Consider the following 24464-nt stretch of genomic DNA (forward strand, 5'->3'; position numbering starts at 1 on the left):
CAAAAAGCCAGCTCATGCACCAGGGACAGAACCTGGTCCCACTGCTGGGGGCCCCACAAAGAGACCAAGCCACACAACTGGAAGGCCTACTTTTAAATAAATGGTCCTTTTCCCACCACCTGTGTCGTTGCTAAGACACGATTTTGTCTTGAAAGACATTTTTTTTCTTTCTCATTAAATGTTTAACTGAGTTTCCTAAGTTTCTTTTGTGAGTCTAGTTCTAGATATAATGCTTTGTGACTCCAGCTTTGATATGGCATGCTTTGCTGATACCCATGGGAGGCCTGCCGCTTTCTGAACAGAAACAGAGGAGGAGCAGATTGGGGGGGGGGGAGAGGAAGGTATGGGATGGGAGGAGAAGAGGGAGGAGAAACTGCAGTCAAGATGCAAAATAAATACATAAATTTATCAACAACAACAACAACAAAAGCTGAACGAATTGAACCCAGGACCAGCCTGGGCTCCATGGCAAGACCTTGTCTCTAGCAGCCAAAAAAAGAAAACCAAATAAAAAATGAAAACGGAAGGAGTACAGCTAGCAGGTCACGTGATGGCATCAGTCACACACATCAATTCGAACAGAGGAGCACCTGTTAATTGGCATGCCCGGCTGGCCCCAGATATCTATCTTAGCACTGCAATGGGCAGATGGCACTATCTGCTCGTTGGAAAGCTTGCCAGCTCCACCGTCTGCTAAAAGAGACATCACTGCTTATAAAAACAAACAAGCTGGGCCTTTACCGAGATGCTTTGACTTTAAGTAACTCTCAGAAAATAAGAGACGCCCTCCAGTGAGGAACACAGGTCTCATACCATTTAAGGTCTGTGTGTGTGTGTGTGTGTGTGTGTGTGTGTGTGTGTGTGTGTGTGTGTGTGTGTGTGTGTGTGTGTTCCATATGTGCATGTGTGGACGCAAGTGCACACTTTGTGTATGTATGCGGGAAGCAGAAGTTAACTTTGAGTGTCTTTCTTAATCACGCTACATTTTTTCTTTCTCGAGGCAGATCTCGTCACTGAACCTGGAGCTTGCCAATTCAGCTGGACTGGCTGGCCAGCAAGCCATGTGGTTTTTTGACGTAGGGTGGGTGGGTCACAGCACAACCTTATGGAGTCAGTTCTCTGCTTCTACCTTTCCATAAGTTCAGGACAGCAAGCGTGTGGGACAAGGACATCCCTGGCCCACCTTGCTAGCCCTGCTTTAGTTTTTTATTTTTATTTTTTTTATTTATTTTTTTATTTTTGCTGAGACAGGGTCTCATGTAGTCCAGGCTGGCCTGGAACTTGCTATGTAGCCGAGCATGACCTTGAATGATTTTTCTTTTTCCATGTCCCAAAAAGAGCACAGGTTTCAGAGCTAGACAATCTAAGTTTGCCTTGAAGTTCTACCAGATTCACAAGCTGAGTGGGTGATTTGGGCAACTCATTAAACCTGTCCCTCATAGGGGTTGTTTGTGGTGCAGTTTCCATGTGAGGAACAAATGGGCCGTTCGTGTCAGAGATCTGGCATGTACCTGATCTGGAGCCCTTGAGTGGTTCTTGGTCTTAAACTTCCAAAGACTGAAACGAGCCTTGGCTCGTGTCGGCCTTCCCTCCTGGGCAGGACTGTTACCTTTCACCCACAAAGAAACATGAACTTGAACCGGATAGCTAGATCGAGGTTACAGATAACCTCACTGAAGACACCTAAATCAAATCTTAAGTCAAAGGCAAGCCTGAAATCGAGGAGTTAAGTTGCGGTAAGTTTTGAGACATAACTGTAATAAGGAAGTCAAACTCTCTTTATAGCTACCCATTATATAACATCTGAAGAAACAACACCTAAATGTGAAAGGTTACATTCTAAAGAAAGAAAAGCGAATTGTTTTTGCACTTTAAGAAGACATTTTCCCATATCAAATCCAAAAATCATTTGCTAGATCTGGGCATGATAACTCATGCCTATAATTCCAGCAACTGGGAGGCTGAAGCTGGGGGGCACATCTGGAGTTCAAGGTCATTTCCTTTAGGGAGTCCAAGACCAGCTATATATAAGACCCTACCTCAAAAAAGACCACTTGTTCTAAGTACTTGCTTATTTGTCTTGGTTTTTTTGTGTTGCTGAGGAACAGCCCCCGGGCCCGAGGCACACCAGGCAAGGCAAGTGTTTATTACTGACCCACATCCTCAGCCATATTATAATTGCATTTTAGGATACGGTTTCAAAACCATCTCCCTAGGCTGCTCACAAACATGCCATCCTTCTGCTCCAGCCTCCTGAATAGCTGGACGGAAAGTATCTGCCAACAGCTTGGCACAACTTCTCTTCATGTTGGTTAAACACAGAAGAGCATAATCTACGATCTGGGGAAAGACAGGAAAGAAGAAGGATCGAGGAAGAGAAAGAGTCCCCGTGACTCGGGATCTCAAAATCATTCTAATTCTTCATTTCACAGCTCTCAGGACTGTATGGGAAACTCATGTCAACAAATGTCCCCTTGCAGAGTTTGATGCATTTGTTTCTTAGGACTACTCATTTCTCTCTCTCTCTCTCTCTTTTTTTTTTTTTTTTTTTTTTGTCTCATGTAGCTCAGGCTGGCCTTGAACTCCCAATCCTCCTGTCTCCACCTACCTACCTAGTGCTGAGCTTGCAGGCATGCATCAGGCAGAGCTGTCTTCTCTAGAGACAATGTTCAAAGAGCACACACATCTCTTTCTTTCAGTTTAACAATATTTGTTGAGCTAGCATGAAGGGCGGGTGAGCTTCACTGGAGAATAAAATGCGAAGCAGGAACAGACCCTCCCCCAAGAGGACCGACTAGGCTACATTCTTTTTTTTTTTTTTTTAAAGATTTATTTATTTATTATGCATACAAAAGGGGGTGTCAGATCTCATTAGAGATGGTTGTGAGTCACCATGTGGGTGCTGGGAATTGAACTCAGGACCTCTGGAAGAGCAGTCGGTGCTCTTAACCTCTGAGCCATCTCTCCAGCCCCTAGGCTACATTCTAATATGGGAGCAAAACTTTTTTGCCAGCTAATTATTTTTTTTTTCATTTCACATCTCTTTGACTGGTCCTTATTCTTTTTCTGTCTGTGTATTTCACCTCCTTTCATTAAAAATAGATTCTCTTCTCATACAATATATCCTGATTAGTCTTCCCTTCCTCTACTCCTCCCGGTTCTTCCCCACCTCCTCCCTCATCTGGATCCACTCCCTTTCTGTCTCTCATTAGAAAAGAAAGGGCTTCTAAGAAAGTAAAATATACTACGATAGAACACAAACCACATCGAAACTGGACAAGGCAAACCAACTTATGGATAGTGGCAAAAGCCTCAAGAGCAGGCACAGGAATCAAAGACCCACTTGTTCACACACTCAGGAGTCCCATGAAAATACTAAGCTGAAAGCCATAATATCTAAGTGGAAAACCCAGTTTAGACCCATGTAGGCCCTGTGCTTGCTGCTTTGGTCTGTGTGAGCTCATAGGAGCTTTGCTCGGTTGATTTAGAGGGCCCTGTTCACCTGGGGTCCTCCAGCCCCTCTGGCTCTTACACTCTTTCTACCTCCTCTTCCACAGGGTTCCCTGAGCTTGGAAAAGAGGGATTTTGTAGGTAGCCATTCCAGCTTTGATCTGGAAGTTCCAACCCCCATTGAGGCTTTGGTAACTGTCACGCCTACAAGGCGGGGCCAAGAGAGGGCCCTGAAGACCCCAGATCAGATGTGCGGGCTCTCTTGGTTCCTGGACCCTGGACACTGGAGGTAGATCCAGCAGAGTTCTCCAGAGAACACTGCCGGACTGTGCTACACCTTTCCCAGACCCTGTAAACTATCCATTCACTTGTAAGTTACCCGACAAAATAAACCTCCCTTTTAACTACGTGGAGTGGCCTTAATAATTTCACCAATAGGATTTGATGGAGCTGTGCCAAATAGAGATGTGTGCTCCAGGTCTGTCTGTCTGTCTGTCTGTCTGTCTCTCTGTAACATCTTACTGTGGGTCTCTGTATTTGTTCCCATCTGTTGCAGGAGGAAGCATCTCTGATGATCATACACATTTTCTAATTGTGATCTTTTCAATAGTTGCACTTGACAGATGATTTTTTTTCTTTTCCTTTTGAAGTCCTGGGGGTTGAACCTAGGGCCTCCAGCTCAGTGGGCAAGTGCTATACAACTGAGCTATACCTCTAGCCCCAAAACAAAAATGTTCACTATTCCAATTTCTAATTTCTGGGACTTCTAGGGTTCTTTTTTTTTGGCTTTGGAGAAATTTTCAAGACACATGGCTTGGTTTGGCACTGGATGCTTTACTCTGTATTTGAGTATTTATTCACCTAAACCTTTGCGGTTGCCTGGTAGTTCTTGAGCTCAAACCCAGTGCCCTAGGCAAGTACCAAGCCACATCCCCAGCTTGCTCTGGCATTAAAAGGGATATTAAACAGGAAAAGCAGACATGGCCAGAAAAGCGAAGACCTGTGAAAATGGAGGTTCTTGTTGTCTAAGATGCTTGCAGAAGCACCAAGCTACTGATTATGGACCAGACTCCTATGCACCATGTACTGTGCATATTCAGAAGGCATGAGAGATGTGTAACCTGATCTACCAAAATAATACTGACAGTCCAGATGTATTTTCTGTGGGAATAATGAGGCTGCATTTTCCCCCTTAGAAATTAGTAAGATGGGGCCTGGAGAGATAGCTCTGCAGTAATGAGCAATGGCTGTTCTTCCAGAGGACCGAGGTTCAATTCCCAGCACCCACATGGCAGCTCACAACTGTCTGTAACTCCAGTTCTAGGTGATCTGACACCCTTTGGACAGACATGCGTGCAATCAAAACACCAATGTAGTAAAAAGAAAAATAATAATAAATTATTTTTATTAGTAGCAATATGATGTTAGCAGACATAAAGAAAGGAAGCTGATCATCTCAAGGGACCACAGGCTTCCATCCCACCCACACAGGTAGGCTAAGAACAAATAGAAAAACAGCATCTTGAGTTCTATAAGCTCAACTGAATATGTGATTCTGAGCCACTTATGGAGCAGGAAGGAGGAAGGTTACTTTTTTTCATCCTTGACATGTTCATTGGGAAGAGATGACAATACACCACACCTGTAACCCTAGCACTTGAAGGCTGAGGAAGAGGAGGCCTAGTCTGAAGCCAAAACTGTCTACATAGTGACAGCTACCTCAAAACAAACGAAATCCACGGAGGAATTTGCACTGTTTTGTTTTGAACCAAGCACATGATCAGGGTAGCATATATTGTATATTTTCAAAAAAATTGTCAAGATTAAAAAAAACAATAATACATATTTATGTGTTGGGAAGAGAAGGTAAATTGATAATGGATGATGGCAGAAAACTGTCTTGTTCTGACGAGGTCTCAGAGGGCTGGCCTGGAACTCACTCTACAGCCTGGGTTGCTCTCGCCCTCGTGATCTTCTTGTCTTAATTTCCCCAGTGTGGAAATAACACACAGGTGTGGATCACACCAAATGGCTTGGAAGTTTTGTTGTTGTTGTTTGTGTTGTTGTTTTTGAGACATGGTCTTACATCATCCAGGCACGTTGGCCTAGAACAATGCAGAAGATGCCCTTGAACTCTTGATCTTACATTTACATCCTGAGTGCTGAGATGACAGTTGTCCATCACCACTCCTGACTCAGAACCCTATTTATTTTTAAGACAGTCTGAGCCATGCTTTGGGCTGTAACCACCCACTTCACATCATCCTAAGAGGAAGCTGCTTGAAGGACCCCGTTTCCTAAAACAGCAGAAGTCCTTGACGCAAGAAGATTAAGCAACTGCTTTTGAGTGCCTGCTCCTCAAAAGGATGGTGCTAGGTACTTGGGATACAAAGCTCTTCAAGAGGCAATAACAACAGTGAGTCACCGGCTAAAATAATTACTTCCTCGGCCCTGACATTATAAAGAGGATGTGAAAGCAGGAAATTGATTTTAGGAGACAGAATCCTATTAGCTGGTATTACTAGAACAAAACAACACTTGAAGGCTCCAAGTTAGGATACACATAATTATCTAGTTGACTGAAGCAAAGAAGAGAGGATGTGATTAAGTAGAGAAAAAAGGATTCAAAGTAACTTGAGCCAAGATAAGAGAAGAGAAATCAAAATGTAACACTTGATGGCACAGCTTCCGGGTACTTCCAATTCCTCCTACAAGAGATGTCAGGGAACAAACTGTGTGAGCAGGGTGGTCGTTTGTTGCTGTGAAAAAATACTTGGACAAAGGCAACTCGAAGAAGGATTTGTTTTGGTTCACAGTGCCAGGGAGCAGCCCATCATGATGGAGAAATCATGTCAGCAGGGCTTGGAGCAGCTGGCTACATTGCACCCGCAGTCGGGAAGAAGAGGGAGATAAACACTGTGCTCAGTTCTTTTTTCTTTTACAGTCCCGGATCCCAGCACAGGCAATGGTGCCATCCATAGTGGGTGCGTCTTCCTATCTCAATTAATCCCAAAAATAACAGTCCACAGGCATGCCCAAAGGCCTGTCTCCCAGATAATAATTCTAGATCTTGTCAACTGATTATCGTAAACTATGTTTTATATTTCTCTCTGCATTGCTAAATAACAGCCATGTGCATTTCAAACATGACCCATCTTTCTTTTTAGTTATAACTCACAGAACAAAGGGTAGGTTTCCCAGAAATGAGGTTTGTTTTTTCAGAGCCCCAGAATGTGCTGTAAGAGCAAAGGGGTCTAAAGACAAAAGTATTTTCTTGATCCATGCTTGGCAGCACAGGCCTATCATCCCAACTCCTCTGGTGGTTCATAAACTCAAGGTCATCCTGGGAAACTTTAGTGAGACCCTCTCTCACAACAAAACAAACAAAAAAAAGCTAATGGGAAGGGTGTTTACTGGGCACACATGAGAGCCTGGGTTCTGTCCCTAGCATCAAAGCAAACAAATAAATAAAAAGCAAGCAAAACAAAACAAAAACATTTTTTTAAAAATGAAAAACGGAATGCATCGGACACATAATTCAAGAAATTAAACTTGTAGCACTGTCTTAATTACTGTTATATTGCTGTGAAGAAACACTATGACCAAGGCAACTCATAAAAAAGGAAGTATTTAATTGGGGGCCTATTACCAATTTAGAGGGTTAGTCCATAAACATTATGGCAGGAAGCAGACAAGGATGGATCTAGAGCAGTAGATGAGAGCTTTACATCCTGATCCACAGGCAGCAGGCAGAGAGAGGGGTCAGGGAAACAGACAGAGAGACAGACGGTGGGCCTGGTATGAGCTTTTGGAACTGCACAAATCTGTTTGAAATACTTCAGGGGTAACTTATTTAAAAGTGCTCATCTGTCATGTACAGGGCCCTGGGTTCTACCTCAGAGAAGGAGGGAGAGTGAAAGGGAGGAGCAATTGAGACTTTATGTAGATTATATAGCATAAGATATTAAGGTCAGAACTGGATGAGGTCAAACATACATGGAACTTTCCCTGAAAGGCATCCGATGGTGCAGATGTTGACAATAACGATACAAAGGCAATCAGCTACCACTGACTGAGGGATACTTAGTGCCAGGTATTTTGTATACTACCAGATGGTATCTTTAGTGCTCTGTAATAAGTCTAGAGAGTTACTGTGCTGTTCTGGGGTTGGGAGTACAGCTAAATGGCAGCATGTACAAAGTCCAAGGTTTGAGCTTCAGTACTGCAAAAAGAGGGGAGAGTAAGGTAGGGGAGGATAATGGGAAGAGGGATGGGATGTGGAGGGGAGAAGAGGAGGGGAGGGGAGGGGAAGGAAGGGAAGGGGAGGGGAGAGGAGAGGAGAGGAGAGGAGAGGAGAGGAGAGGAGAGGAGAGGAGAGGAGAGGAGAGGAGAGGAGAGGAGAGGAGAGGAGAGGAGAGGAGAGGAGAGGAGAGGAGAGGAGAGGAGAGGAGAGAAGAGAAGAGAAGAGAAGAGAAGAGAAGAGAAGAGAAGAGAAGAGAAGAGAAGAGAAGAGAAGAGAAGAGAAGAGAAGAGAAGAGAAGAGAAGAGAAGAGAAGAGAACTTGAATAGCCCAGGTGCACTGACATTGAAATATCAACGAAGAAAACTGATCTAAAATGAGGGACTCTATGATGGCTATTCTTGGTTGTCAACTTGACTGCATCTGGAATTAAATAACCCCTAAGTTCCTGGGTACACCTGTGAGGGGTTTGTTGACTGAAGATCCCCCTTAAATCTGGGCCGCACCTTCTGACCTAAAGAACATGGAAGAAGGTAGCTCTTGCTCTTTGCCTGCTTGCCCCCACTCTTGCTGGCAAGTTCATTCCTCCGCTGGCCTTAGAACCTCCTTCTTAGGGATTCCGGCATCTCCTGAAGACCAGCTGAGACAAGTGGCCTCATGGACCAAGCAATTAGTGGATTCTTTGACTGTCAGGAGACAGCCATAGTTGGAACAGTCGGACCACAATGCTAACAAATCCTGTTTATATAGAGATCGATACCATCTACCCGTTCTGTTTTTCTAGAGAACCCTGACTAATAATATAGGCTCAGAAGGAAGAGCCAGAGAGGCTCCTGGGAACATTTCTAGAGGATACCCGAGAGCCATAGCATAATAGCAAGGATGATATGCCATGAGGGCAATTACTCCAACACAGGTGGGCCTAGGTCACAGGTAGAAGTCCTACCCAGAGCCCCAGCCTCAAAGCTGGGAGGGGAGGGGCTGACACAAGGAACCTGATGATTCAAACGGTGAAAAGGCCTCTGCTGGAAATGATTCCCTGTTTTGCTGGTTTTGTTTTGACAAGATCTCAGGTAACCCAGACTGTCTTGGATTTTTCTACACGGCACACTCTGACCTTGTACTCCCAACCCTCCTGCCTCTGCCGCCCTGGTCCGGCAATTACAGACAGGGACTGTCATGCCTGGCTCTGACGCTCTCTTTGAAAGAGAGTTTCCCCACAGTCCTTGTACTTCCCTCTGCAATGTGAGTTCAGCCAAGCTCATGCCTGTCAGTAATGAGAAGTCAATACTGAAGAAGGGAGAGAGGCGTGGGGCATACCATAATCCATACTTTGATACCCACTGCACTGTGAGATCTGGTATGCTCTGTTAATAAACCTGAGACCCAGCACGTGTGTCCCACTAGATACGACCACTGAAACCAGCCAAGTACTTCTATTACCTGAGAAAAATCAAGCTGGGTACCCCGCAGAAGACTGTACACTTCTTTCACTCAGTCCCCCCCTTGGTATCCACAGAACAGAGTCCAAAACCCCCAGATACCAACATCCATGGCTATTCAAGTCTGTATATAAAACAGCCCCTTATTTGTATAGAACCTCTACATAGTCTCCTGTAAATTTCAACTCTCCTCTAGATCGCTTACAACACCGAATACAATGTAAATGTGATCCAGTTGCTACTGTATTGTCTTGGAAACAATGACAAGAAATTCAGTACAGGTTCGGTACAGATGCAATCTTATTTCCCAAGTGTTTTCCCACTATAGTTCGTCAAGACCCCAGATACAGAAACTGCAGATATTGGGGCCAGCTCACATCAACTGCACAAAGACTGGATGCTTACATCTTGGGACATTCTCATGCTCTAATGCAAAGCACTGGGCAAACATACAAAACCAGACATGACGGCTCATGCCTGTAATCCCAGGACTTAAAAGGCAGACACAGGAGGACGTTGTGAATCCAACGCCAGTCTTGGTTGTGTAGTGAGTTCCTGGCTAGCCTGGGCTACAGTGTGAAGTCCTGTCTCAAAACGAACAAAGCGGTATGTGTGGATAAACTGAGGATCATAGCATGGGGTTAAAGAGTGACCTGCTCATGTCGGGAGGGCGTGGGGTAGGAGTGGGTAGGGACCTACGCTGACCAGCCAAACACGGTCTGAATCTGCAGAAACAAGCGACACTCACCCGGCAGCCTGCAGCCAAGGATGGGGATACGGCGATAACATTTCACAAAAGGAAACCTTTCAATCACAATCGCGTTCTCATTTGAAAGACTGCATCCAACTAGTGTCTCACCTTCCCTTTATGCTTTGGAAGATGTTATGGCTTGGTGCAGGGACAGGCCTGTGCCTCTTTAACTAAAATAAGCACTTACAATGTGTGCCAACATCTCTGCCTATGGTATTACCAAGCAACTTTGTCCCCCTAGTTTTGCCATTGCAGGGGGCTTCTGACTATGTCCAGTTTTCTTCTTCTTTTGGATTCAATTATAATAAAGTAGAAAACAAAGCCATAGCATATAACAGCAGGAACATTATGCCCCTATACACCTTGTGGTTTTTTTTGTTGTTGTTTGTTTGTTTTGTTTTTTTTTGTTTTTTTTGTTTTTTTTTTTTTAACTGTGCTTTTATCTTAAATTGATCCATTTCCATACATCTATACCTTGCCATGTGGCTGGTGGCTTACTGGCGTCTTCACATGCTGCTGGTCATGGCAGCGGCTGCAGTGTCTCTGGTCATTGCGGCGGCTGCAGCCTCTCTGGTCATTGCGGCGGCTGCAGCCTCTCTGGTCATTGTGGCGGCTGCAGCCTCTCTGGTCATTGCGGCGGCTGCAGCGTCTCCTTCTGCCTTTCTGTCCTTTTATATCTCCTCTCTGTTAGTCCCGCTTATCTTTCCTGCCTAGCCACGGCCGATCAGGTTTTATTTATTAACCAATCAGAGCAACTTGACATACAGACCATCCCCCAGCACAGCCAAGTGCAGACCATCTCAAACACCTGCACTCAGGCCCATGGTCCTAATCATCCTCTATACGGACCTGCTGGGTAAAGCCACAAAGAACCTGAGAATGGGCTCCCACAGGACATACAGAACATCCCACAGCACCTCCCCTTTTCTTTTTTTTAAAAAGGAAGGTTTTAACTTTTACACATCTCCAAAGTCAGCTTGGTATATTTGGGAATTTGGGCGTAGCTTCTCTTAACTACTTCCTGCTGGAGGGGGGCGCTGTATCTTATGGGGATGCAAAGAAAATTTTAGGATCATGGAGTAGTCCGTGAGACTGTATCGTCTGAGCCAGTTGCCCCGAAACGACTCTGGATGCTGGATCATCTGGGCCATGGTGTCATCGGAGACCCTTCAGGGGGTCTTGGCTGGTCAAACCTGATGTATCTCAATCTGGAAAAAATCCATAGCCTCTGGCTTTCTGTAGAGATAAAAGCAGAATCTCCTTTCCAAAGTAACACATCCTTATATCCAAATTTTAAAGTCAAAATATCTTTAATATATACATATTGGTTTAACTCAACATCTTTTACGATCAAATGTTTTTCTGCAGTTAAAAATCCCAAAGACAATATAATCCAAACTCTCTGTGTGATATCCATCTTTACATGGCTTATTTTTTATATTACTTTTACTTTCTCTTTAATACCAACGTCACCGTTCCTGGAGAACTTACCGACGTCACCGCTCCGTGTGTTGAGTTCTGAATCCTCTTTACCACCACGCGAGGATTCTTCTCAGATCACACTTTATTGGAGCGCCTCTTGGTTAAGGGACTTTGTCTTTAGTATTTTTTTTTTTTCATAACACCGGCCTTTATCCCTGTTCATTTGTCCTTTTTCTTTAGTCCCTCTTTTTTTTTTCTTCCCTTTTTTTGTTTAGCCCTTTTTTTCTTTAGCCCCACGTTCGGGCGCCATTTGTTGCTTGATTTTTTCGCCTTGTCCACAGTCAGGACAAATCTCTGTCACCTGCCAGTCCCACAGCCGCTCAGACCCAACCAAGTAAACACAGACACTTATATTGCTTTCAAACTGTATGGCCGTGGCAGGCTTCTTGCTAACTGTTCCTTTATCTTGCTAACTGTGCTTTTATCTTAAATTGATCCATTTCCATACATCTATACCTTGCCATGTGGCTGGTGGCTTACTGGCGTCTTCACATGCTGCTGGTCATGGCAGCGGCTGCAGTGTCTCTGGTCATTGCGGCGGCTGCAGCCGTTTGTTTGTTTTTTAAGACGGGGTATTGTGTATCTTTGACTGGCCTCAAACTGACACGTAGTTGAGGGTGACCTAAACCTCTGATCTGTGGTGGTATTGTGTTCCCCAAAATATTGCACACCCTAGTAAATTTATCTGGGGTCAGAGACAGAACAGCCACTAGATACAAAGGCTAGAAAATGGTGGCACTCACACCTTTAATCCTAGCACTCCAGAGGTAGAAATTCCTCTAGATCTCTGAGTTCAAGGCCACATTGGAAACGGCCATGGTGACACATGCCTTTAATCCCAGGGAGTGGTGGTAGAAAGCAGAAAGGTATATAAGGCATGAGGACCAGAAACTAGAAGCATTTGGATGGTTAAGCTTTTAGGTTTTGAGCAGCACAGTTCAGCTGAGAGCCATTTGGATATGAGGACACAGAGGCTTCCAGTCTGAGGAAACAAAACCAGCTGAGAAGTTGGCCAGGTGAGGTTAGCTGTGGCTTGTTCTGTCTCTCTGATCTTCCAGTGTTCACCCCAATACCTGGCTCAGGTTTGATTTTATTAATAAGACCTTCTAAGATTCATGCTACACTGATCCTCCTTCCTTTACCTCTGGAAGGCTGGGATTAGACATGTACTACCATGTCTGATTCATATGGTATTAGGGATGAAACTCAGGCTTTGTACATGCCTGACAAACACTCTATCAATTGAGCTACATCCCAGCCCAAATTCCTGGAACTTCTAAATAGAGAAAACAAACATTGTATTAGATTATGGCTTCTGAGAAGGTTATTTTGGACCACAAAAAAACAAAAAGAAGGAAGAGGAGGAGGAGGAAGAAGAAGAAAAAGGATATGATAATTAAGGAAAAGTCCAATTTTAAAAGGAACAAATTATCTAAATAAACACTTTCTCAAAAGAAAAACTAATGCCGGCTCTGGTGATACCAACCTGGAATCCTAACTACTGGGAGAACTAAGGCAGGAATACAGCAAGTTTAAGGCTGGGTAGGCTACACAGTGAGTTCAAAGCCAGCCTAGGCAAGAAGGGTTGGGGATGTAGTTCAATGATAGAGCATTTGCCTAGGATGCACAAGACCCAATGTTCAATCTTTAGTGCTGTGAATAAAAGAAAAATAAAAATAGCTCATATACAAATGAAAAATCACTCCATATCATTAGCTACTACAAGATTATTATCTCAGCACAGTTATAATAATAAACAACTAACCAACACTGGCAAGGAAGTGAAGTAAAGGGAACCCTCCTAACTCCTGGTGGGGTGCAAACTAGTACAGCGTCTGTGGAATACAGTACAGAGGTTCCTCCTCAAAACCCTAAAAACAGATCTACCATGATTCAGCTGCCCTGGGTAAAAAGGAAGTCAGCATATAAAAGAGATACTTTGACACCCACGGTTAGGATGGACTATTCATAGTAGCTAATATATGGAATCAGTGTAGGTGCATATTTAAAGAGGAATGAGGAAAATGTAGTGTATCTGTACAACAGCGTATTGTCCAGGCACAAAGAAAAATGAAGGGGGCTTGGGGAACAGCCCAGCAGGTAAAACTAGAGGATATAAGTAGCAGTGCCCTAAAGAGAAGGAAATGTGCTGGCTAGTTTTACATCAACTTGACACACGATAGAGTCATCTTAGAGGGAGCCTCAGCCTTAATGTTTCCATTAAGATCAGGCTGTAGGCGAGCCTGGAGGGCATTTTTGTAATTAGTGACTGATATGGGAGGGCCTAGCTCACTGTGGGTAGTGCCACCCCTGGGCTGGTCTTGGGTGCTGTAAGAAAGCAGGCAAAGCAAGCTATGAGAAACAAGCCAGTAAACACTCCTCCATGGTTTCTGCATCAGTTCCTGCCTCCAGGTTCCTGCCTTGAGTTCCTGCCATGACTTCCTTTCATGATGAACTTGTGGAAGCATAAGCTGAACAAACCCCTTCCTCCCCAAGTTGCTTTTGGTGATGGCATTTATCACATCAACAGAAACCCTAAGACAGGGAAGGAGAACAAAACAAGGGGAGCTAACTTCCCAAAAAGCTTCTCTTTGACAATACTTTGGCTAGGTTGCTATGATCCAATCTCCCATCCTGCCAAGCCTCGTTTTAGCACAGAATTCTGCCACATCGTTTTAGAAGAATCCTCCTACCCTTGATGTCTGACTAGCTTTAATATCTGACCAAGCTCCTCAGCCTTCGTAGTTGTGTGTGTTTGTGTTGGGAATTCAACCCAGGGTATAATGAGCTCATTGAACTATATCCTTAGCTTTTGTTCTCTACCTGACTCTCTCTCTCTCTCTCTCTCTCTCTCTCTCTCTCTCTCTCTCTCTCTCTCTCTCTCTCTCTCTCACACACACACACACACACACACACACACATTTACTTTCAATGTCTTTTGCCTGTCCTTAGTGAGAAAACAGGAAGAATAGCTCAATGATGAGCCAGAATAAAGGAAGTGTGTGTCTTGAGTGTACACACGTACACACACACACACACACACACACACACACACACACACACACACACACACACACCCAGTGGCTGACAACTAAGAGAATTTCATGAGCGCAGTTATAGACCATGTTTACAGTCAAAACACGTCTTGACTTTCTTGGGACTCATGTATAATAAGAATTCCTTTGACCATTTTTAACTTATATTTTTATTTTTCCAGCATATAAACCTATAAAAGAAACTGCAAAAACCACCTGAAAAACCTCATTTACTACAGAAAAATATTTTAGACAAAAATATGAATAACACATTTTTATTTAACCCTTAAAGCCTTGAAGCAGTGTAACTGCAAAAGCCACTAAAATCACACACAATGCTAGATTTTGTTTTTACACTTATTTACATTCACATGTGTGTGCTCACTTGTCACTCACTTGTCAGAGGACAACTTGAGCAAGTCTAATTTCTCTTATTTCACCATGGGATCCTGGAACCAAACCCAGGTTGTCAAGGTTACTTATTTCCCTGGGCTATCTCCAGTATACAAAAGGCGTATGTGTTATTAACCTTCTATTGACATTTTTTTTTTTTTTTTTTGAGATGGGGCCTTAGGCCATCCAGGCTAGCCTCAAGTCTATGTACAGTCAAGGAGGACCTCAAACTTCTGCTCCCCTCCCCCCTACCATCCCATGTGCTCGGTTTACGTGCTGGTGAGTGACTTCATGCTGTGCACATACTGGGGAAGTGCTCTACCAACTGAGCCATATCCTGTTGGGGTCCACAGGGGTTTCCTAGTGAGATCTGAGCTTGCTTTACACAGCAGGGCTGAATAAGAGGATGGACTGACCATGTGTGTGTTTGTGTGTGTGTGTGTGTGTGTGTGTGTGTGTGTGTGTGTGTGTGTATGCATGCGTGCATGTGTGGTTACCAGGTGTTTGGAAGGGTATGCACTTCACTGTGCTACATGGAGGTGTTTTGCACCACTCCTTGGCATTTCTATAAATAGCCCTTGAGAAGAGACTGAAGGGGCCAGTGAGTTTTGACCTGGGCCCTCCTGAGGCTATCCTGTGTTTCTGTCTGTCTCTCTCCTCTATATTTCTACCTCAATCTCTTATCCCTCACTCCTCAAGAGTCCCCTAGGGGAAAAAAAGCGGGAGCTGATCTCCCACAATACCCAAAGACAGTCCTTTTTTAAAGAACTCAAGAAGGGCAGAAAGAAAACGATTTTTCTTTAACCCTCCTCTCCCGCTTCCTTCTTTATATTTTTAATATTTATTTATTTTTGTCCAATTGTTTGCAAGCTTAGGCTGACCTCCATCAATGACCTTGAATACTGGAATGACGCCACCTCTCTCTATCTGAACATCTTTCTTGACTAAGCAAATGTCCCAGCTTCCATCTTCCCCTAAGATGGTATAATCATCGCTACCCTAGGGCAGCTGAAAGGATTGCAAAGCTAATGTATGTCAAACTGCTCTTCTGCGTATTGCGAGGTTTAACATAATTATGGACTTCAAAGGAAAAGGCAGAAGGCTTTGTAAAGTGTTGGTGTTGCTGAAGTGCTCTGGCCAAGGCGGAAAAGGAGGAAATGCTATGTGTGGACACGACTGCCGGAGCCTGATTATCCAGGGTCAGCTGCTGCAGCTGTGAGTGCCTTACCCTTGTGATTATCGGGCTCCCATCTCTCTCCACTTAGAGCTAAGATAACCAGTTGACAGCTAAGGCAGCTGGGGAAATATTTAGTATCAGGCGAGTGTACCCACCACACTTCAAAAGTTACACAAAACCCCAAGGTTGTTACTGTTTGAGAAAAGGTCGATTTTGTAGGCTAAAGCTTCTTCTTCTTTTTTTTAAAATAAGTTGCAGCATCTGCCAGCCATGTGAGCTGCTGTAATACAGTCAACATGGTTCAGATTTTATGAGCTAACGATTTTTTTTTCTTAGCCAAGTGGGGCTAACAATAAGCAGCTGGTCTTCCTCAGTGGGTAAGAGGGAGTTTCTAAAACTGCCCTGATTTGAACCTTGAATCTACGACTTACTAGTTCTCTTCTTTAGCAGGTTATTTAACCATGTGAAGATGAGGCCGCTTGGACCAAAGAGATGGCATCGTGGATAAAGGCACATTCATGCAAGCCTGATGACCTGAGTTCGATACACACACACACACACACACACACACACACACACAAGCATACTCACACCCTATCCCTTCCCATAGTATCATACGAACAGACAATAATAAATAAATGAGAATGTATACATATTAGTTATTTTCCTGTTGCTGTGACAAAACCCTATGACCAAGGTAACTTATAGTAGTTTTTGTTTGTTTGTTTGGGGGGTGGGGCTTACAGCTCCAGAGGAATAAGAGTCCATGATGGCAGAATGGAGTCATGACAGACAACAGCAGTCAGGAGCAGGGAGCTGAGGGCTCACATCTTCAAATGCAAGCCAAAGCAGAAAGAGCAAACCGGAAGAGGGTGAAGCCTTAAGCTCTTAAATTCCACCCCTAGTGACATATTTCTCCCAGCAAGGCTACATGCACTGCCTAAAGCCCAAACAGTTCCACCAACTGGGGACCAGGTGTTCAAATACTGGACCTAGGGAGGACAAGCAAAATAAGAATGTAAAGGACCAGATGTTACCACAGCGGCTCAAAGACAGTAGGAGCTCTATAAATGGTCACTATGATTTACAGGTGAGCAGATCACACACAAAAAGCTGGTCTTTGAGGCCATCAGAGCCGAACATTGTGCCGAGAGCTTTCCCTAAGTGCTGTGATTCAATTCTCACCATCAGGTGATGTGGGAAAGCGCAATCTAGCATCCCCAACAGCAGTGCCTGCTTACGGGGCTGTGCTCTGGCTAGCCTCTGGAAACTTGGCTTTTGGAAGGCTTCCTAAGTCACGGGCTGATAAGGCCACTCCACCCACTTGCAACACTAAGGTGCACTATATCCACAGGCAGTGTGATTTATGAGAGCACCTGCTTTCTTTCCAGGAGTCTGGAACGCTAGCAGTCATGGCTGGGGGAGCAGGCAGTATGCAGATAGGAATGACCCGCAGTAAAGTGCTTGGGTTTCAGAGTCTCAGCAGGGCTCCCCTGGACAGAGGCTTTGGATATGTGTTACTGCCCTGCACTAGAGGCAGAAGCCTGTGCCTTGAGACCATACAGGAAACCTGTGCCTCCCCTTCTCCAGATCACATGATCTCTTGCTGATCTTGCCATGTATTCTTGCACTATTGTCTATCTTAGCCATTATGTGATGACTCTTTCTAGTGTAGACAACGTCCATGTAGTGGTCAAAAGCTCTCTGGTCAGGAGAACTCAGAAAGATAAAATTAGAAGCTAACTTCATACATTAATAAATCTGTAGATGGGAAAGTGAAATACAGTTACTCAGTAGATAGAGCCAGGCTCAAAATCCAGGCTGTATATCCTCCACAATGGGGCACATTCTATTATGCCAGAGCCACACCAACTGCCCACATACTGGGCCCAGAGAAGTTCCCTCCTCCTCCTGTTTCAGAAGAGGGCATTCAATCCTCTGGAACTGGAGTTATGTCAGATTGTGAACCACCACGTGGGTACTGGGAACCGAACCCAGGTCCTCTGCCCAAGCAACAAGTACTCTAAACCACAGAGCCATTTCTTCAGCCCCTCTTCTTCATCTTCGATAAAGGTCTCATCTAGCTTAGGCTGGCCTCAAACTCACTAGGTAATCAAGGATGGCCGTGATACTTTTGATCCTCCTGCTTCTATCTCCTAAATGTTGGGATTACAGACAAGTGCCACCATGCCTAGTTTTTGTGGTGTTGACCATCAGTCTTAGGCTGTCAGTCACACTAGGCAAGCATTCTACAAACTGAGCTGTACCCATAGCTCGTATGAGCTTCTTTCTTAGGCACAGTGCTTATAGTTGCTACAGCCTATCTGGGCAACCTTGGCAAAATATCTTAAAAGGCTTTGAACCTCATAAATTTTTACTGTTAAGTTTCTGTACTTATATCAATGTCATAGAACTACTACAGGAATTATGATGTATGTACACATCATACATGTACACATGTGTTTTTGAGACCAAGTCTCACTCTGTAGGCCAAGCTAATCAGAAACCTACTATGTAGGTCTAATTGTCATCCAATCTACAACCTTCTTGCTTCGGCATTTCCTCCACCAGTACGGGTATTTCAGACATGTGCTAAGCCTCTATGGGTTTAATCAGAATATATACAATCATATGAGTGAAAGACATACATATAAGCTACCTAATATATTACAAAATATTTAGCCCAGGTATATAGTAAACATAAGTGCATTAGAAAGTAAGAAAGAGCTGGGCCTGGTGGTGCAGGCCTGTAATCACAGCTACTCAGGAGGCTGAGTCAAGAGGATTGCAAATTCGAGGCCTACCTGCTCTATTAAGAGTTCAAGGTCAGCCAAGGTAACCTGGTAAGACCCTGTGTCAAAATGCAAAGTAGGGCTGAAAACTCAGGCGTGGTAGTGCATACCTACAATCCCAGCACCCAGGAGGCTGAAGTGGGAGGATACAAGTGAGATTGAGGCCAGCCTAGGCTATAAGGGGAGTTTGGACCAGTGTGGCAAATAGATTAAGACCCTTCAAAAGGTATGTGCACAAGCTGCAGGTGCACACCGCAACACACACACACACACACACACACACACACACACACACACGACTGTGTCTATAACTTAGTGGTAGAGCATTTACCTCCTATGTGTGAGGACTTGAGTTAAAAAAAAAGAACAAATGAACTAGAAATGTATGAACATATGTTCATCATATAGGCATTTGTAATTATGTATATATGCCTGCACAGACACAGGCATGTCCATAAATATGAATGCCAGCTAATTACTCATCTAACAAGCCTTGCCTTAATAAGAGCATCACTTACCATTCATAGGCAGAGTTAAGTTCTTCCTGAGAGGGCCTGATGCTCACACTGACTAGTTTCAACCGAGGGAACCACTTTCATTCAGTCAAAGCATAAGGGGTAACTTGCTTTAATGTTTAACCTGTGAAATTATTATTGGCTAGACATTTCAGAGTGTCTCTGAGGACAGTAACTATGGGGACACTGTTTTCCTACTTCTGAGTCAGTGATCTAGCAGTGAAATCTGTCAGGAAATGAGTTTGCTTTCCAGATTCTCCATACGAAATCCGTAGTCCTCCTACAGCTGGAGGGCCCTGCTCCCACACTCAGATTCTCTATTAGTAATGCCTTGATTTTATCTGTGATGGCTCACCTGCATGTCATGGAGGTTACAGCATTATAAAACCACACTGTAATTGAGGTATAATTACTCATCTCTTGGAAATCACTTGGAAAAAACTCATGGCATCTGGTATCTTCTCTCCTGTACAGAATGAGTCAGTAGACTGTAGTGTAGAAAACTGGTTTTCTCATAGAACTTGGTATCATCTGGCTTTTTTTCCCTGGAGCAAAATGATGGTAGATTCAAACCCAAAACTGTCTTTGCTCACTAGGGAAAATGGCAGCCACACTAACCGACTCCAAGTTCACACTTACTAGCAGTAATACCGACTTGTCTACTTCTACCTGAGCGGCTTCCAACACATCTGTTTAACATATTGATATCTTTATTTCTTGAACCATAAAATGGAGATAATAAGAATAGCTGCCTTTTAGTCACCAATACTGTATTGTACTCTTACAGCTTTGTTAAGATGACAGACAGCATAGCACATGCAGTAAAAATGTAAAAAATAGCTACCTTATTAGATTTAAGAGGTTCAACTAAATTCCTAAGAATACAGTGATCAAGGGCTGGAGAGATGCCTCAGGATCAACTCTCCCAGAACCCATCCCAAGTCTCAAAACCATCCAGTTCCAGAGGATGCAGTGTCCTCTTCTGGCCTCTGTGGGTACCAGGCATGCATGTGGTGCATATACATATATGCAGGCAAAGAACTCACACACATAAAATATCTTCTACTGTTTATGGATTCTTCTAGTTCCAGTATATGGTCTATAGTCACAGGACTATCAGCTGCATAAGGCCAAGGGAACAGCCTGACACCATGCTTTATCTGCAACTCCCATCTTCATTGAACCTAATTCAGCCATGGACATAAAAGGTCTTCAACAGCCAAGTGTGAGTTCAGCATGGTAGTAGTGGACACGACGGGATGCCTTGGAATACATTGGCAGCCAAAGGAGCCAACGCCTCCACACTGGTGGCTTTCCAAATACTTGACCCCAGCACACAGTAACAAATAATTTTTAGGTTGCAACACATGACAGTATCTCACTATGTATGCCTCTCTGTAGGTACATATACTATGTGAACATCAGCATTTACATCTTTTGTATTATAAATAAGAGCTTTGCAAAATAAGACTTGTTTACTACATAACTGTGCCCTGTTCTTTTCTACTGTAGTTGGGCTTAGTACCTCTCACGTTTTAATGTTGAACTTGATATGTAGCCAAGGATGACCTTGAACTCCTTATCTCCCAACCGCTACCTCCCAGTGCTGAGATTACAGACATATGCCATCATGCTCAGCCCCTTAGGTACATTCCAATCTCATGGGGATCTTGGTGAAATATAGATGAGGTTCAGCAGAACGTGGACAGGGCAAGAGTTTCTGCATTTCTATCATGTTCCCAGGTAAATACTGAAGGTCCACAGAGGGCACAATGAGGGGTAAAAAACGAACATGTGTATGAATTATTTCTAATGCTGGAAATGGCTTTCGAAAACTATGGCACAGGGAGATGGCTCAGTGGGTAAAGGTGCTTGTTGCCAATCCAGATAACCCGAGTGTGATTCCTGGGAACCAGGGTGGAAGGAGAGAACAGGTTCTGGCAAGTTGTCCTCTGATATCCACACATGTGTAATGGTGGGCGTGCATTTCATGACCCACTACAGAGATGCATTCTAGAGTTAGAAAAACATTGTTCATTATTTCTCAAGTTTCATACTCTTGGGACAGAAATTCTCAGCTTGGAAGGGAAGAGGGCTAGGGGAAGGAAGGAGCTCACAGCCTCTATATCACTGTCTTGGATTTGGGCTGAAATGACCACATGCTTCCGACTTTCTTCTCCTTGCCCCAAGTCCACACCTTACACGGAAATGAACTGAGTGGGCTGTTACTAAGAGCAGGACCATTAGATGAGAGCTCTGTGTCTACTCTTGTTTATGTCTACATTCACCCAGTGAGGTCATCCTCATAAGAGAAAGTAATTGGCTGAACCTGGTGGAGTTCAGCAACAGTGAGCCTTTGTGGAAATGAATCTTCCAGTCCTGGAGCCCTGCCTAACAGTGTGGCCACAGCTTCAGGTGAGACCCCAATAAGAACCACCCAGTCAAGCCTCACCCCAATTCCTGATCCACAGAAACTCTCATTTGGTATGCTATCTGTTAAACTTTAAAGTTATTTGTTATGCAGTAAAGATAATAAAATTCTTCACCAGAGGTTATATTGCATCATTAAAATTTATCCCACAGGAAGAAAATGCTTGCAAAGCCCTTTTGTATTATCTCTTCACAGTGCAGCTTGTATCACAGTTCATTCTCCTGTCCCAAACACTGCTTCCCTAAGGTCATGGACAGTAGATCTGACAAACAAAACCATTTATTCCTTTTGTGAATTATTTTCATGCTTGTTTTTGAGAGAGGATTTTGTGTAGCTCGAGCTGGCTTTGAACTTGCTATGTAGTCAAGAATGACCTTGAACTTCCAATCTTCAAGGTGACTATATGACTGTGAGGGCCAGTTGTATATAGAACTGTGATGTGATATCATATCTAAGCAGAGCTTTTGGAAGCTCTGTAAGAATCTGCCTTCCTGGGCTGAAGCGATGGCTCAGCTATTAAGAGCATTGTTCTTCCAGAGGACCCAGGTTCAACTATCTGCATCCAGACGCCAATTACAACCCCATCTGTACCTCCAGTCCTAGGTGATCTGACACCCTCTTCTGGCCTCTGTGGGCACCAGGCGCTGATGTGGTACAGATGCATGTGTAGGCAAAACACCCACAGACATCAAATTAAAAAGACTTTGCCTTTCCTTTTTGGTGTCTGCTGAAACATCTGCAAAATAACATATCCCTTTAAAAAACCGATCTCACAGTGATCGGGCAAGGCAAGAAAGAGATGTGAACTTGACTCTCAACATAGAGGGAAGTGACACTGTCCAGAAGCACAGCTGGCTTACAGACCCACGAATAAGTAAGTATATGTTATTACAAACCACAGGTTATGGGATCATTTGTCACTGCAGCAAGCGCTGACTGATACACTCACCATGCTGTATGATGCCATGTTCCATAAGCCGGTGGCACAGCTGCTCTCCCTCTTTCCTGGTTGTGGCCTCTCCTTCCTGAACCAACCAGTCTAGGAATTCAGAAGCCATGAAAGTTCTCTCATACTTCACCCCTTCCTCTTCCCTGGGCTGGAGGAGTGTGGTTTCCGGACTCATCAGTCTGGGAGGAAAAAAAAACAAGGAAAAGAAAAGCCAAAGTAAATAGAGGGAAAATAGCTCATCTGAAATCGGACAACATAGGCTTCCAGGAAGTATATGGAAGGCTTCCAGGAAGTACATCGGAGGCTTCTGGGAAGTATATCAGAGGCTTCTGGGAAGTATATCGGAAGCTTCTGGGAAGCACCACAGAAGAGCTGTCAGACAGACAGATGTAGCTGTCATATGCGGCTACGAACGTCAATTCCAAGAGACAATCTGTGTCAGGAAATGAACAAGATGCCTTTTCTCCTGGTATTTAAACAAAAACTGGGAACACAATCTGCACATCTACCATTCATTGGCTGCCTTCCAGTTAGCCACCTTGAAAAGTAGTGGCAGCGCTGGGGGTCTGGCTCAGCGGTATAGTGTTCACCATGCCCTGGGCTCGGTTCCTAGCACCCAGCCACACTCACACCCCCAAGGGAATAAAGAAAGAAAGAAGGGAAGTGTACCAGGCTTTTTCTTTTGGGTCACCAACTGGCTCCCAAATCATGACATGGATACTTAATATTAGTTATTAGTTATGAATGCTCAGTCTTTTATTTTTTCCAGACAGGGTTTCTCTGTGTAGCTTTGCGCTTTTCCTGGAACTTGCTTTGTAGATTAGGCTGGCCTCAAACTCACAGAGATCTGCCTGGCTCTGCCTCCCGAGTGCTGGGATTATAGGCGTGCGCCACTGCTACTGCTACTGCTACTGCTACTGCTACTGCTACCTGGCGAATGCTCGGTCTTATCTTAGCTCTTGTTTTAATCTGTTTCTCTTTAGCTACATTTTGCCTTAGGCCTTTTTACCTTTCTTTCATTCTGTGTGTCCTACTTTCCTGCTTCCTCCATGTCTAGTTGGCTGTCTGGCTTCTGGCCCCAGACATCTCCCTCCCTCCCTCCCTCCCTCGTTCTCTCTTCTCCCCTGTTCCTAGATTTCTCCTCCTACTTATTCTCTCTGCCGGCCAGCCCTGCCTATCCCTCTACTACCTAGCTATTGGCCGTTTAGCTTTTTATTAAACCAATCAGGTGCCTTAGGCAGGCAAGGTGAAACAGTAACACATCTTTACAAACAAATGCAGCATCAACAAAAGCAACACGCCTCTATGAAACAAAACAAATGCAGCATAAAGAAATATAGCACACATATAAAGAAAGAATGCAGCGTGGGTAAGTCAGGGCTTCTACAAGGCATCGGCCTATCTTTCTAACTTGGCTCATAACATTTCTCCAATTCCACACCCTTAGACCACCATGTTAAAATAACTTCGGAGTGACTGCATGTGTCCCCACCCCCAATTTACGTGTCTCTAAAGTGATGGCACCTGGAGATGGGGACTTTGGGCAAAAATAGCTTTTGAGACTGAAGCTCTGATGACGCGATTAGAAGAGACGTGACAGAGAGCCAGTGAGATGACTCAGAAAGCAAAAGCACAGGCCATGTGCGGTGGTTTGAAAGAAAATGGCCCCCAAAAGGAGTGTTACTATTAGGAGGTGTGGCCTTGTTGGAAGTGTGGCATTGTGGGGGCGGGCCGTGCGGTTTCTTTTAAGTTTCCCTCGGTGTGATAGTCAGCTGACGTCCTGTTACCTGCAAGATGTAGGACTCTC

At 44.2% G+C, this 24464-nt stretch overlaps 1 protein-coding gene across 1 annotated transcript in view; it reads right to left on the reverse strand.

Annotated features, from left to right (window-relative positions):
- Positions 1-24464, reverse strand: part of Deptor (DEP domain containing MTOR interacting protein) — a 161746-nt gene that overhangs the window by 55313 nt on the left and 81969 nt on the right. The window contains exon 4 of the mRNA XM_006982386.4: positions 22658-22836. Within this exon, the coding sequence (XP_006982448.2) occupies positions 22658-22836 (179 nt within the window). The remainder of the gene's footprint in view (positions 1-22657; positions 22837-24464) is intronic.

This window comes from Peromyscus maniculatus, chromosome 20 (genome assembly GCF_049852395.1).
Source record: "Peromyscus maniculatus bairdii isolate BWxNUB_F1_BW_parent chromosome 20, HU_Pman_BW_mat_3.1, whole genome shotgun sequence".
NCBI lineage: Eukaryota > Metazoa > Chordata > Mammalia > Rodentia > Cricetidae > Peromyscus > Peromyscus maniculatus.